This window comes from Leguminivora glycinivorella, chromosome 1 (assembly GCF_023078275.1).
Source record: "Leguminivora glycinivorella isolate SPB_JAAS2020 chromosome 1, LegGlyc_1.1, whole genome shotgun sequence".
NCBI lineage: Eukaryota > Metazoa > Arthropoda > Insecta > Lepidoptera > Tortricidae > Leguminivora > Leguminivora glycinivorella.
Window position 1 is genome coordinate 32,619,505 of NC_062971.1, and position 14,735 is coordinate 32,634,239.

The following is a 14,735-nucleotide window of genomic DNA, read 5'->3' on the forward strand; positions in this document are numbered from 1 at the left end:
AAAAAGCAAACAGTGGAAATCTGAATGCCGGCGACGTCCGTGAGATGTTACTGAAGTGCTTTATTGCTGTGTGGTTTTTGATACAAATTACGCTTTTAAATACTTTTAATTGTCGACTTATTTGGTGATATGCCGGTTAGTGCCAAAACACAACTAAACGGTACGACTTTTTGACGTTATTTTTTACGATAGGTATAATACTGAACTACATAATTGGATTTTGCAGTAATACCGTATTTTTGTTGAAGCCTAATACCATCTTCAACCTTGGCACCGAGTAGTACCGAGTCGAATTTATAGACATGCTTTAAAACATTTTGACCCTAAAGTACTTAAAGTAAAACCACCACCACCAAGATGTCAACTAAATTATAAAATTAAATTAGTTTAGCATTTCAAACATAAAAGGCCTTATATTTATTGAGGCTTTCATTTTTTGACATCACCGGCTTCTGTAACTTGTGCTTCATTATTCATAATTAAAACATTTCAACCATTTAGAAATACGCAGCATACGTAAATTGTTTTAAAAAGAAGTATGGATGAGAATACTACTACATCTGCGTAACACGTCACACACAACAATTGATAGAGAATTGCAACTTACCAATAACATCCAGACGTAGGAAACTCATTTTTGCTGTAAGGAAGACCTTCGCAAAATTTACTGAATGTTGCAAGGCAGGGCAGGCAAGAAGGCCCCAAGGGTTTGCGCAGGATTTTTAACACTGCCTTTTTACCTTCACCACCTTTACTAAAGCTTCAATTTTCCTTTTCCAGACACAGCACTACATCCTAGTAACCCAGGCCGTGGACAACGGTCGGCCTTCGCTCTCAGGCACCGTGACGGTGTACATCAATGTGGTGGATCTCAACGACAACGCACCTGTCTTTGACCCTATGAGCTTCTCTAATGAGATTCCTGAAGACGTCCCTGTCGGCACTTCGGTTGTTACTATCAGTGCTACTGATTCAGATTCAGGTATGTTGGTTATCTTTGCAAAGCTGTAGTGGACTGTAGCTAGAGACCGTGACGGTGTACATCAACGTAGTGGATCTCAACGACAACACACCTGTCTTTGACCCTATGAGCTTATCCAATGAGATTCCTGAAGACGTCCCAGTCGGCACTTCGGTTGTTACTATTCGCGCTACGGATTTAGATTCGGGCATGTTGAGACATGTCAAGTATGTTGTAGGTTATCTTTGCAAAGCTGTGGTGGTTTGTAGTTAGGGCATCATGACGTCAGTGACAGTGGACCAACAAGGTGGACCTCAACGACGACGATCCTGTCGTCTGAGGACGTTTCTATGGGCTACTCCATTATTACTATGTGCTACGGGTCTAGAATGTCTAGATTTATGACAAATTCGTGTTAAGGATATTACTAAAGTTTATACGGAATGAGGAGGGACCTTATAAAATATTTAAGAAAATATACATTTTAATGACTTCTCTCAACATGCTCAAGCATACTCTGCTAAACGATATTAATTTATCAGATAATATACTATCGTAGTTACAATTTATGGATCTAAATGGTTATTTTATACTTTCATGCTAATCTAAGTCGGAAAATTTAAAGTAAGTAAAATTAGGATATGCATAGACATGATAACAGATAATTTACATATAAACGATCTATATAAGTGCTAAAAATAGATACAGCTATACTTAGAGCGATGTTGAAAATGAGTATAGATACCTAACTTACTGTAGTTGAGTATATAACAATTTAATTTTTAACAAGCAGAAACGTCTGCTAACGATTCTAAACAGCGTAAATTTTTCCAATTTTTCCTTTAATATAAAAATATATAACAATTGTAGAAGTCTGAGTGTACTTTATGAGTTACAGCAATTTTATATGCATTCCGTTTATCCTAGCACGAAGTAAAGATCGATTTGTACAATTTCCAGGGCTAAACGGCAAGTTGACGTACAACATCACATCAGGTGACGACGCGCAGGATTTCTTCATCGCCCCAAACGGGACGATGTACACCGCACGCCTCCTGGATCGAGAGACGCTGCCTGTTTACAACCTCATTGTGACTGCGAGGGACTCAGCGCGAGCACCAGAGCCGCAACTGTCCTCTACCGTTCAGGTACTGCTATTATCAATAAGGTTATGTATTAAAAACAACTCGCAGGACTGCTTGATCGCTCCGAATGGTATAATGTACATTATACATACAGCTGTACTACTATTGTCAATACTGTTCTCTAGACATCGGTTCTTATTATCTTTCTTCTGTTTCTCTATTGCTATTTCAATACTTAATTTGGAATGATGGTAATTATATCTACTGTGTTTAAATGAATAGTAATGTCACAAACATAATAAAATACATTGTTTGAGTTTGCAAATATGTTAACATTCTTCTCACATCATTACTACTCCAGATCTCACATACATTGTGCACACAGTTCAGCTGTGAAAAAACTTGAGTTTACTCTTGATCATTCGGCCTGTTCAAATGTAGCCGTGGCAATATTTGCTTTAGCGGACACGTGTTATTTTTAGTGGCACTCCTCTAACAAGCTATCACCTCTCCGAATACTATCCCTAACTTAACAAGCCCCTGTGGTTTATGGGAACAAGACTTTTTCTTGTGAAAATTAAATGAAAATATGAAAGTTTTTTTCTTTGAATTATTTTAATGCTTGAGCATAATTATGTGATAGCAAGCTTCACAGTATGAATTTACATAAAATCCATACTAATATTATAAATGGGAAAGTGTGTGTGTCTGTTTGTTTGTCCGTCTTTCACTGCAAAATGGAGCGACGAATTGACGTGATTTTTTAAGTGGATATAGTTGAAAGGATGAAGATTGACATAGGTTACTATTTGTCTCTTTCTAACGCGAACGAAGCCGCGGGCAAAAGCTAGTATATAATATATTAAAACTTACATGCATTAGCTCGTATTGTACAGAGTGCTATTGTTAAAAAACACAATATGCCACTGATTATACTGAATAAGCAGCTGTGCCTAGGTACATAGGTACTTAACTACTTTGTTGATATAAACTTTTTTTTTATAATTATTAAATAAACCCAATTTTGTATAGGTAATACGGAGTTTCTTAAGTATCGAGATTAATAGTTTTTGTTATTCTTTTTCAGGTCACTATACAATTAAAAGACGTCAATGATATGGCTCCAGAGTTCGTTTCACCAAATGTAATAACCGTTTCCGAGAATATTCCTCTCAACACTGTCGTGATGACAGTCAAGGCTGTGGACAAAGATGAGGGAAGAAACGGATATGTTGAGTATTTTATGGCACCGAACCACGAAGTTAATGGCTACTTTTCCTTAGGAAATGTTGACGGAATACTGAGAGCCACAGGCAAACTAGACAGAGAACTAAAATCTAGTTATATACTTTCTGTGACAGCTAAAGATAGAGGTGATCCTCCGAAATTATCAAAAACTCTGATAGAAGTTAAAATTTTGGATGAAAATGATAACAGTCCGGTATTTGATCCAAAACAGTACAGTGCATCTGTGCCCGAAAACGCTAGCATCGGAGCAAGTGTCTTACAGGTATGTATTAAAAAAACGTATAATAGGTATATAAAAATTGTAAGATAATTAATATCTTCTAACAAAACTATGTGGATTGTACTAAAATGTTTATTCATATTTTCAGGTTTCGGCTACTGATATAGATGAAGATGCAAATGGAAGAGTTAGATACTCTATAGCTTCTGGAGACGAAAACCGTGATTTTAGTGTTAGTGAAGATACAGGAATTGTAAGGGTTGCTAAAAACCTTAATTTTGAGAGAAAAGCTCGTTACATTCTAACCATAAGGGCCGAAGATTGTGCGGAAGACGATGTTAAATTTGATACGGCTCAGCTATCTATCTCTATTCAAGACATTAACGATAACCCACCCACGTTCTTAGATTCACCGTACTTAGCGTACGTAATGGAAAATGTAATACCTCCTAATGGTGGCTATGTTATAACCATTCATGCTTACGACGCCGACTCTCCGCCATTCAATAATCAAGTACGCTATTTTATAAAAGAAGGTGATGCTGACTTGTTCAAAATCAATGCATCGAGTGGACACATATCCTTATTAAGAACACTTGATCGAGAAGTCCAAGATGAATACACTCTATCACTTGTAGCTATGGATACAGGTAAATAATATTTTTAAATAAGATTAATTTCATATTCATTAAGTATATATTTTTCTTGCATTCTTCGTTTAAAAATGCAGTGATTTAATTTGTTGTGTTTTTTTTTTACAGGTTCACCTCCTTTAACCGGTTCTGGTACAGTAAAAATAATTATACAAGATGTCAATGACAACAGCCCCATCTTTGAAAGACAAAGTTACAAAACGAGAGTCAAGGAAAATTTACCAGCAGGAACTATAATACTTATGCCAAAAGCAACCGATAAAGACATTGGAAATAATGCCAAAATTCGTTACAGCATTCTGGGTGACAAATCCGAAAGATTTCAAATTGATGCTCTTACAGGCATTATCTCAACTAATGCATCATTAGACCGAGAAGAATGGGATGTCTATTATCTTATAATAATGGCACAGGATTCATCCACAACTGATCCGCGTACAGCCACTGCCAATCTTACCATTGTTGTGGATGATGAAAATGACAACACGCCAACCTTTTCTCAACCTGAATATGAAACCTACATTTCTGATCGCACAGTAACGGGAGACTTTATTTTTGGTGTAAAAGCTACAGATAGCGATATAGGGTTAAACAAGAAAATAAAATATGACTTGAAAGGCGAACATCAAAATTTATTTACTATAAACAACGAAACGGGCGTAATAAAAGCGGAAGAAAATCTCATGAAATATAGAGGCAAAAGTGGTTCAACTTTCAATTTGATCATAGTTGCCACAGATTCAGGTACCGCTCCGAGACAAAGCACAGCTGAATTAAAGCTTATCCCAAAGTCAGTTATAAATTTTCCGAAATTTGCCGTAACAAATAAATTAACCTTTACATTTTCGGAAGATACACCTGAGGGAGTCTTAGTTACAAGACTATCAGCATCATCACCAAAGACAGGTCCAACAGGCTTATTACAATACGCCATTGCTGGTGGCAATGTGGGTGATGCTTTAAGAGTGGAGCCAATGAGTGGAGAAGTTTTTGTCACCGGAAAAGGTCTTGATTATGAAACCATGCCTTTATATGAAGTTTGGTTTGAAGTAAGAGATTCAGATAATCCACCTCTAAAATCTTTTATAGAAATCGAAATCAAAGTAACTGATGCAAACGATAATGCACCTGTCATTGAACAGGCACTCTACAATGCCACAATTTTAGAAGAAGAGTCTCCTTCACAACTTGTCATTAAAATAGAAGCCCATGATGAGGATTCAAATGAAAATGGTAGAATTAATTACAGATTGGTTAATGATTATGAAGAAACATTTGAAATTGACGCTGAAAGCGGAGAAATATATACTAATATGGCTTTAGACAGAGAAACAACTCCATTCTATGAATTATTAGTAGAAGCGTATGATCATGGAACTCCTCAATTGGTAGGAAGTTCAACAGTTATTGTAACTGTTTTAGATAAAAATGACAATCCACCACGATTTACAAGACTATTTAGCGTTAACGTTACGGAAAATGCAGAAATTGGATCATTTGTAATCAAAGTAACTAGTTCTGATTTAGACTCGGGGCCAAATGCGAATGCAACATACAGTTTTGTTGAAAACCCAGGTGGAAAGTTTGTTATCGATCCCATTAGCGGTAATGTGACTGTCATTGGATCTTTAGACCGAGAACTTCAAGACGAGTACATTCTGAAAGTTGCCGCAATCGATGGAGCATGGAGATCCGAAACACCTTTAACAATAACTATACAAGACCAGAACGATAACGCTCCAGAATTTGAGTACTCTTACTACAGCTTCAATTTCCCGGAATTACAAAAGAAGAATAGCTTTGTAGGACAAGTCATCGCAAATGACAGGGATAAACAAGGGCCGAATTCTATAATATCTTATGCATTACAGCAGCCTTCTGATATATTTACCATCGATCCTGCGACAGGTGAAATATTAAGCAAATATGTCCTGAGATATAAAAGAACATCGATAAACTCTTCTCCTGAAAATACATATTCCGTAATTGTCATAGCCACAGATAATGGAAAACCACCAATGTCATCAGAATGCTTAGTTACTATTAATGTTGTCGATGCAAATAATAATTCTCCCAAATTTAATGAACACGAAAAATTGGTACCCGTTCCAAAGGATGCTACTTTAGGTGAAAAAATTGTCAAACTAACTGCAGAAGATAACATGGACTTTGGAATTAATGCAGAAGTTGAATATTACGTGTCTGGAGGCAATGGTTCTACATACTTTGCCGTTGATAAAAGAAACGGTTGGGTAATTGTCAAGAAACAGTTTTACGATCTTGGTCAATATTATGAGCTAAAAGTAAAAGCTGTTGATCGTGGAGTTCCTCCACAATCAGATGAAACGTATTTATCTTTCGTAGTAACCGGTGAAAATATGTTTGCCCCTAAATTTACAGCACTAAGCTATCAAGTTATCGTACCAGAGAATGAACCAACCGGATCTTCTATACTTACAGTTAAAGCCAGTGACGATGATGAAGGCCCAAACGGAATAGTCCGATATGCTATTTCATCTGGGAATGTTGGAAAAGACTTTGCAGTTGATCCTGTATCAGGCACGATTAGCATTTTACGGCCACTTGATTACGATACAATTCAAGAGTATCGATTGAATATAACTGCCAGTGACCTGGGCTTTAAACCAAAACAGACAACCGCTACATTGACAATCATTTTAACAGATATCAATGACAATGCTCCTCTTTTCAACCAAACTCACTTCAACGCCTTTTTGCCAGAGAATTCACCAGTCAATAGTTTTATTTTCACAGTGAAGGCAACTGATATCGATTCACCTAAAAATGCTATTATTAAATATACCATTACAAATAATGAAATAAAGTCTCTATTTCGTATCAATTCAAATACTGGCGAAATATTTTCAAAAGAAGTATTTGACTATGAAGAAAAATCTTTATATAAAATTGAGATAATGGCTGCAAATCCAGACACTACAATGAAGAGTATGACTGAAGTATTAGTAGAAATTACTGGCGTAAATGAATTTTACCCGAAGTTTATTCAGCCAGTATTCCACTTCGATGTATCGGAATCAGCTGAGGTTGGCACAAATGTTGGCGTTATTCAAGCAACTGATCAAGATAGCGGCGATGATGGAATAATTTACTACCTATTTGTGGGTTCTAGTAATGATAAAGGCTTCAGTATTAACTCCCAAACTGGTGTTATTAGAGTAGCTCGATACTTAGACAGAGAAACCCAAAATAGAGTAGTGTTGACAGTACTAGCCAAAAATTCAGGAGGAATACATGGAAACGACACTGACGAAGCACAAGTAATAATATCTATACAGGATGGTAACGATCCACCCGAGTTCTTGCGTCATAACTACGAGGCAGTAATTTCTGAAGGTGCTAACATAGGACACCAAGTTATACAAGTTCAAGCCCTTGACAAAGATGTTCGCCCGCAGAATAATCAGTTCAGTTTTTCAATAATTGGAGGAAATATCAATCAAGATTTTAAAATAGACCCATTATCTGGTGAAATAGAAGTTGCACGACAGCTGGATAGAGAGACAATACCCACATATTCGTTGATCGTTGGTGCCATCGATACCGGTGTTCCACCCCAAACTGGTACAACCACAGTTATGATAACCCTAACTGACATTAATGATAACGGGCCTATATTTGATGTCACTAACTTTAATGGCGCTGTTTTTGAAAACGAACCACCAAATACTAGCATAACAACACTTACTGCAAAGGACCCCGATCTTCCACCAAACGGTGCTCCATTTTCTTATTCTATCATAGGAGGAAAACATCAAAATTATGTTAAAGTACACAAACATACAGGGGTTCTGTTGACTACTAAAAAAATTGACAGGGAACTGACGCCTTATTTAGAAATAATCATACAGATAGAAGATAGTGGGACACCCGTGATGTCATCAAATTATACAATACCAATAAAAGTGCTAGATCGTAATGACAACCCACCAACGTCAAGATCAGTGCATGTACTTGTTTATGCATTCAACAATAAAGTACCATCTGGAAAAATAGCCGACGTTAAACCGAATGATCCAGATATTGTTGGTGACTACAAATGCAAAATTATCAAAGACTCGACATCCGACCTCACACTTTCAATGTTATCTGTTAAAAAGGGGTGTGATTTACACACAAACGCAGTAAGACCAGGGCAAGGATACTCATTCTCTGTGTCCGGTAATGATGGAATTCACAGAGACGTGGTCTCATCCGTTAGCGTGGAATACTTCTCTTTTGAAAATAATACAGTAGAACAGTCAGTAACTCTAAGGATTGTTAATATGACGGCATCTCATTTCCTGACACACTATTACAGAAGTTTGCTTGAAATTCTTAAAACAGGGCTCAAAAACTCAGAAAGTATTTACTTATACAGTATTAATGAGGATGATGGCAACTTATATCTTACAATTGCTACTAAAGGGAATCATTCAGTGTGGAAGAGAGAGCTTACAGAAAAACACTTGAAAGCCAAAGAGCGTGACATGTCAAAGTTATTAAAGAGTCAAATAATTGTATCTTATATGCCTTGTTCTTTTCACGAATGTCAAAATAATGGTATTTGTTCCGATTCAATAAAAGTTTTAGACCAAACTAAAATAACAGAAAGTGCCGCTTTGATTCTGTCATCACCTTTAGTGCGGCACGAGTTCACTTGCCACTGTATGGAAGGCTTTATGGGCGATAAATGTGAAAAACGACAAGATCCGTGCTCTCCAAATCCATGTCGGTTTGGAGGTCAATGTCGAAAACAGGGTCATGACTTTGTCTGTACATGTCCCCCTCGCCGAGAAGGAAAAACGTGCGAATTGGAAAGAGATGATTTATGTAGTACGAATCCATGTAAAAACGGCGGTTCTTGTAAAGAAAGCGCGGATAGAAAAACATTCTTCTGTTTGTGCCGTCCTGGTTATCGTGGGAATGAGTGTGAAGCATTAGTAGATTCTTGCAGACCGAACCCATGCCTCAATGGTGGAATATGTATAAGCCTGAAGCCTGGATATAAGTGCAGCTGTACAAACGGCCGATACGGAGCTCATTGCGAGAGCTCTACTTTCGGATTTAACGAACTATCTTATATGCAATTCCCGGCCTTGGATGCTTCAACCAACGATATTACAATAATATATGCAACAACCAAGTCTGACGCGCTGCTAATGTACAACTACGGGGCACAAACAGGAGGAAGATCTGATTTTATTGCGATTGAGCTTTTAGGTGGAACCCCTGTATTTTCATTCGGAGGAGCGAGGACATCTATTGCTTCAGTTGCTATCACGAATACTAGGAAAAATTTCGCAGACGGTGGATGGTATAAGTTGACTGCAACTAGAAACGGCCGTGTCATCTCGTTGAGTGTCACTTCTTGCACTGACCATGGAGACGTTTGCATGGAATGCGAACCCGGCGACCGCTCCTGCTACAACGACGAAACTGGCCAAGCAGGGTACGTATTTGATCAATTACCAAGTTACCGTTTTTGGAATGTCATATTAAGGTTCATATTAAATCCTCCTACAAGCTACATAGGTTATTTTAGTCTAGTAGAAAATTGGATGTACCTATACAATATAGTTAAGAAAAACATAAAGGGATGACTGATGATGGATATGCAATATTCCTGAAGGAGTTATTCATTAGTGATATTATGTATTAAAGTCCTCTGTTTTATTTCAGGACATTAAACTTCAACAACGAACGCCTCCTCATCGGCGGTCTTCACAAAGCTGACCCTGTTCTCGAACGCCCAGGACAAATTCACACTGACGACTTCATTGGGTGTATCCACAGTATATCAATAAATGGACGCTTGTTAAATTTAACTAATCCCATAAAATCCCGCGGAGTTGAGCCAAATTGTGGTAGAGAAGAAAAAGGAGCTTGTTATAAAAAGGACGTGTGTGGCAACGGTGAATGCCTAGATCGATGGAAGTCAAATTACTGCAAATGCGATGGCAATGTTTTATCCCCAGACTGCAGTTCGTCATTCCAGCCCATATCCGTTGGTGGAAATGGATTTGTCTACTATACTATCTCAGAAAAACATCGAAGAATGCAGCTTTTGGAGACATTCTACATAGAAGACTCGGGTTGGAACAAAAAATCTGATAGACTTTCTGAAAAACATAGAAATCTAGCCAAATCACTGACTTTCTTTTTCAGAACATATCGTAAAGAAGGCATATTATTTTACTCTGCCACGGACAAGTATTATTCTTTGATAGAATTAATGGGAGGTAAAATAGTTTACACTTCAAAACAAAATACTATCGTGAATATGACACAAATAGAACAAGTGGATGTTGCTGACGGTACATGGCACAATGTCACTTTGTTCTCTTTGGGAAGGAGTATTCGCCTTATAGTAGATGATGCTAATGTAGGCGAAGAATTGGATGCCGCCGGTGTGCATGATTTCTTGGACCCGTATTTGACAGTAATTTCACTAGGCGGCGTAAAAACTGAATTTTTACCCGTTACCAGTAACAACAATTTTGAAGGCTGTCTAGCAAACTTTTCGATCAATAATGAAGTACAACCATTTACTGGAAACGGAAGTATATTTAAAGAAATAATTCGCAAAGGAAAAATATTGGCTGGATGCCATAGTAGCTTCGGAGTGGGCCTAGCTCAAAATCCTGATCCTCTCAGTATCGGCATTACCCTTGTCATCGTCTTCTTTATTATTCTGATTGTTGCGATCTTAGTATCCTTCGTTGTATTCCGTCTTCGAAAGCAAAAGAAAGAAAAGGGGAATATGCCAACTGGTAAAAGTATAATGCATTCCAAACAAAATGGTGGTCCTGCTATGTTGAATGCACCAAACTTGATAGCTGGAACCAATGACAGTATGATGAGTCGAAATTTACACAGTAACGAAACAAGTCTGAACAGCTACATGTCTGATAATGCCGATATTATGCGGAACGTCGGTCATATTGTTGGTCCTGAGTTACTGTCTAAAAAGTACAAAGATCGTGAGATAATGAATATTGACCCGCCACGGCCTCAAAGACCTGATATCATAGAGCGTGAAGTGGTGGGAAAAAGTCCAGCTCTAAGAGAAGATCATCATCCGCCACCGCCACCGTCTACAAATAATTCACATCACACACATGACCATCCCAGTGGAATGGATTTGAACTCAGAGATACCGGAGCACTATGACCTTGAAAACGCCAGTTCCATTGCGCCATCAGACATAGATATTGTCTATCATTACAAGGGATTCCGAGAAGCTGCAGGTATTCGTAAATATAAAGCAACACCTCCTCCGATAGCTGGTTACCATCACAAGCACCAAACACCTCAACATAGGCATTCACCTCATCATGCTGGTTATCCACCGAGAGTCCTACCACAACCGTCTCAGCCCCCGTCGCAACCAAGACAACACCAAACTACGCCACTAGCCCGATTGTCTCCTAGTAGTGAACTAAGCCAACAACCAAGGATACTAACTCTTCACGATATCTCGGGGAAGCCTCTACAGAGCGCATTACTAGCAACTACATCAAGCTCAGGGGGCGTTGGTAAAGACGCTCTTCACAGCAACAGTGAGCGAAGCTTAAACAGTCCAGTGATGTCTCAATTGAGTGGGCAGAGTTCATCAGCTGGGAGAAAAACACCCAGTGCCCCACCTCAAGTTCCTCAAGTAGTTTCCGTAGGCTCGGGGGCAGTCGGGCTAACCGCAGAAGAAATAGAGAGAATGAACGCACGACAGCGAACTTCAAGTCTAGTGTCTACCTTAGATGCGGTATCAAGCTCGAGCGAAGCACCTCGAGGTGGAGGGGTCGGTCATCACATGTCACACAGGCATCACTCGCCACCTGTTGACAATAGAAGTTCAACTGGCTCAGACGATGAAAGTGGTAATGATAGCTTTACATGTTCAGAAGTAGAGTATGATAATAATAGTATTAACGCTGACAAACCAGAGGATGTGAGAAGGCCCAACGTTAGTAACGGCAATAATTCAAAGAAGCCTATACTACCACCTCCGTATGAAAGTTTTGATTCATCTTTTCGGGGGTCTCTCAGTACTTTGGTCGCGTCGGATGATGACCTCGCGCCGCACGTGGGCTCGGCGCTGTACCGGCAGGCTAACGGGTCGCCTGCCCCAGCTACTTTAGGTTGGGACTATTTGCTCAACTGGGGTCCGAATTTTGAAAGTATGATTGGCGTATTTAAAGATATCGCTGAATTGCCCGATTCCGTTAACGGTCGAATATCTTCCTCCTTGAGACTCCCAAATGGCACCCCTAAGCCATCAGAAGAATACGTGTAATGTATAAAGTAATTTTTAAGGACATATATTGTAAATAGACTGGAGTAATTTTAAGTTTTGTACAAATATTTGTTGCGATCTTGTATCAAGGTCTCTCTAGATTCAATTCTCTTGCCATATCTTGTTGATCGTGTTTTGTAATTAACTTCATGCGAATTTGTAATGTATTAAATGGATATTGTGAATGTACATATAGAATAGAAAGTCACTTTGTACATAAGAAATGAAGTTAAGTTTCTGTCTTGTTTTAATAGTTTTGAGATTGTCATCAAGGATAAGCTTATAAATAACATTGCAGACAACAGTGATTCTTTAGATGTCAAATTATTCTTACATTTCTTAAAATGTTTGGTTGGTGGCAAATTACATAATTGTGGTTCTAGTGAAAAAGAGTACAAGTCTAGGTCAGACGTGGTGAAAAGGAGGTAAAATAAGACAATATATTATGAAATGTTACTCTTTTTTTCACCTCCGCTGCATGAGACATGTAACCCTTTTCACTAGAACCACATAGTTATTACGTATTTGCTGTCTTGCAATATTATTTATTTCAACATCAAATTTTATTTAAAATTGTATCGAGCCATACTGTTAGCAAACAAAGTGCCAAATGCCTTTTTGTTTACGATGACTGACTGATTTATGTTTATGTAAACAATAAAAAAATAACTCAAATAAAGACTCTTTTTTTACCAAAACCCCGAAAATCTTAAATTTTTTAAATAGCTTTACAGCAAACCCAGATAAATTCACTTCCCACTTCACTTTTTTATTAATGGTTTGTTCTTAATACAAAAATCGTATAAAGTGACAATTGGATTTAAGTATCTACTTTTGGACTAAGGGCCCAGAGCCGGGCCGAGCTAAAGTAAAATCCATAATCCTACGGACCAAATTGACAAGTAAGTGTGAACGAATGTTGCCACAGTTTGGCCAGTGTCGTTCTTATCGATATTAAAATTATGATTACATCGTAGATTTAAGGTACACCCAGACGGGACAATGACTGTAGACCGCTAATTGGAGATATTTTTTTTATTTCGAAGCAGCAATAATATTATTCGAAAATTATATAGATATTTATGACATACTTGCCATAGCGTGACAGATAATTGATTATCGTCGGACATGGTATTTTATTTTTTACCTACAGGCTCGGAAACCTTTTTATGTTTTAAAACTAGTGGGTAAAAATGCATGGCATCCATCCACTACCTCGAAGATACATAGAACAAACCAAAATGTGTACCTCTTATTTGAAACTAATATACTTATTCTTGATTTAAACTTGTCTGTTGTATGTACTTTAAAACTTGTCGATATATTGTTATCGACATATACCCTTCCCTATTTTAATTTTGCTGTTCCTGGTATCATTTTACCTGTCAGTCATTTGTCAATTTAGTCCGTAGGATTATGAATTTTACTTTAGGTAATATGCAGACATTAAACGTTGATACGAACTCTACATTGTCCCAAAGTTTCTCCTTGAGAAAATGAAAAAGGTCTGGCGACTCTGGGCTCCTAGTCCATTTGAATTTTAGCAATTTGTAGATAATTAAGTATATAAATCAAGCTTCTCTAGCTATTGAAATAAAACTATTTTTTTTGATCCGAGGTTTAAGAATGAAACATAATTAATAGAACTGATTTTCATATTGTATTTACTGTAGGTGCAGGTACACCGTAACTACTGTATTATGTATACAAACACAGAATATACATACAGACATACAATCACGCCTGTATCCCATAAAGGGGTAGGCAGAGCACATGAACTACTCAAGTTTCAGTGCTACTCTTGGCAAAAAGGGGTTGAAAGAAAAATAAATTGTGACATTGCAGTGACGGAATATAGGTATGTACTATTAGTAGAAATACTACTGAACGCGAAGTAGCGTAGAACGCTAAGTAAGAAGGTATAAGGGTCGATAGGTACGACTACAGTAGCCCCAACTGCGACGTATAATCTTACTAGCTTCTGCCCGCGGCTTCGCTCGCGTTAAATTCGAAAATCGCGGAATGCTCCATAGAAACTTCCACCCCTCATTTCAAAAAAGTGGGGGGGAAAGAAAGGGACAAAGTTGCCTATGTCACTCTCCATCCCTTCAACTATCTCCACTTAAAAAATCACGTCAATTCGTCGCTCCGTTTTGCCGTGAAAGACGGACAAACAAACAGACACACACACTTTCCCATTTATAATATTAGTATGGAATGGATTATACATCGTATAGTCTGGTTCTGTCGCGCCAAT

At 37.9% G+C, this 14,735-nt stretch overlaps 1 protein-coding gene across 1 annotated transcript in view; it reads left to right on the forward strand.

The window, feature by feature from the left end:
• The window catches only part of LOC125229732 (cadherin-related tumor suppressor), a 202,811-nt gene extending 189,660 nt beyond the window's left edge, over positions 1-13,151 (forward strand). Inside the window, exons 4-9 of the mRNA XM_048134690.1 lie at positions 781-982; positions 1,922-2,109; positions 3,134-3,556; positions 3,663-4,164; positions 4,276-9,637; positions 9,868-13,151. Coding sequence (XP_047990647.1) covers positions 781-982; positions 1,922-2,109; positions 3,134-3,556; positions 3,663-4,164; positions 4,276-9,637; positions 9,868-12,478 — 9,288 coding nt within the window. The 3' untranslated portion in view covers positions 12,479-13,151. The remainder of the gene's footprint in view (positions 1-780; positions 983-1,921; positions 2,110-3,133; positions 3,557-3,662; positions 4,165-4,275; positions 9,638-9,867) is intronic.
• Positions 13,152-14,735: the final 1,584 nt, after the last annotated feature.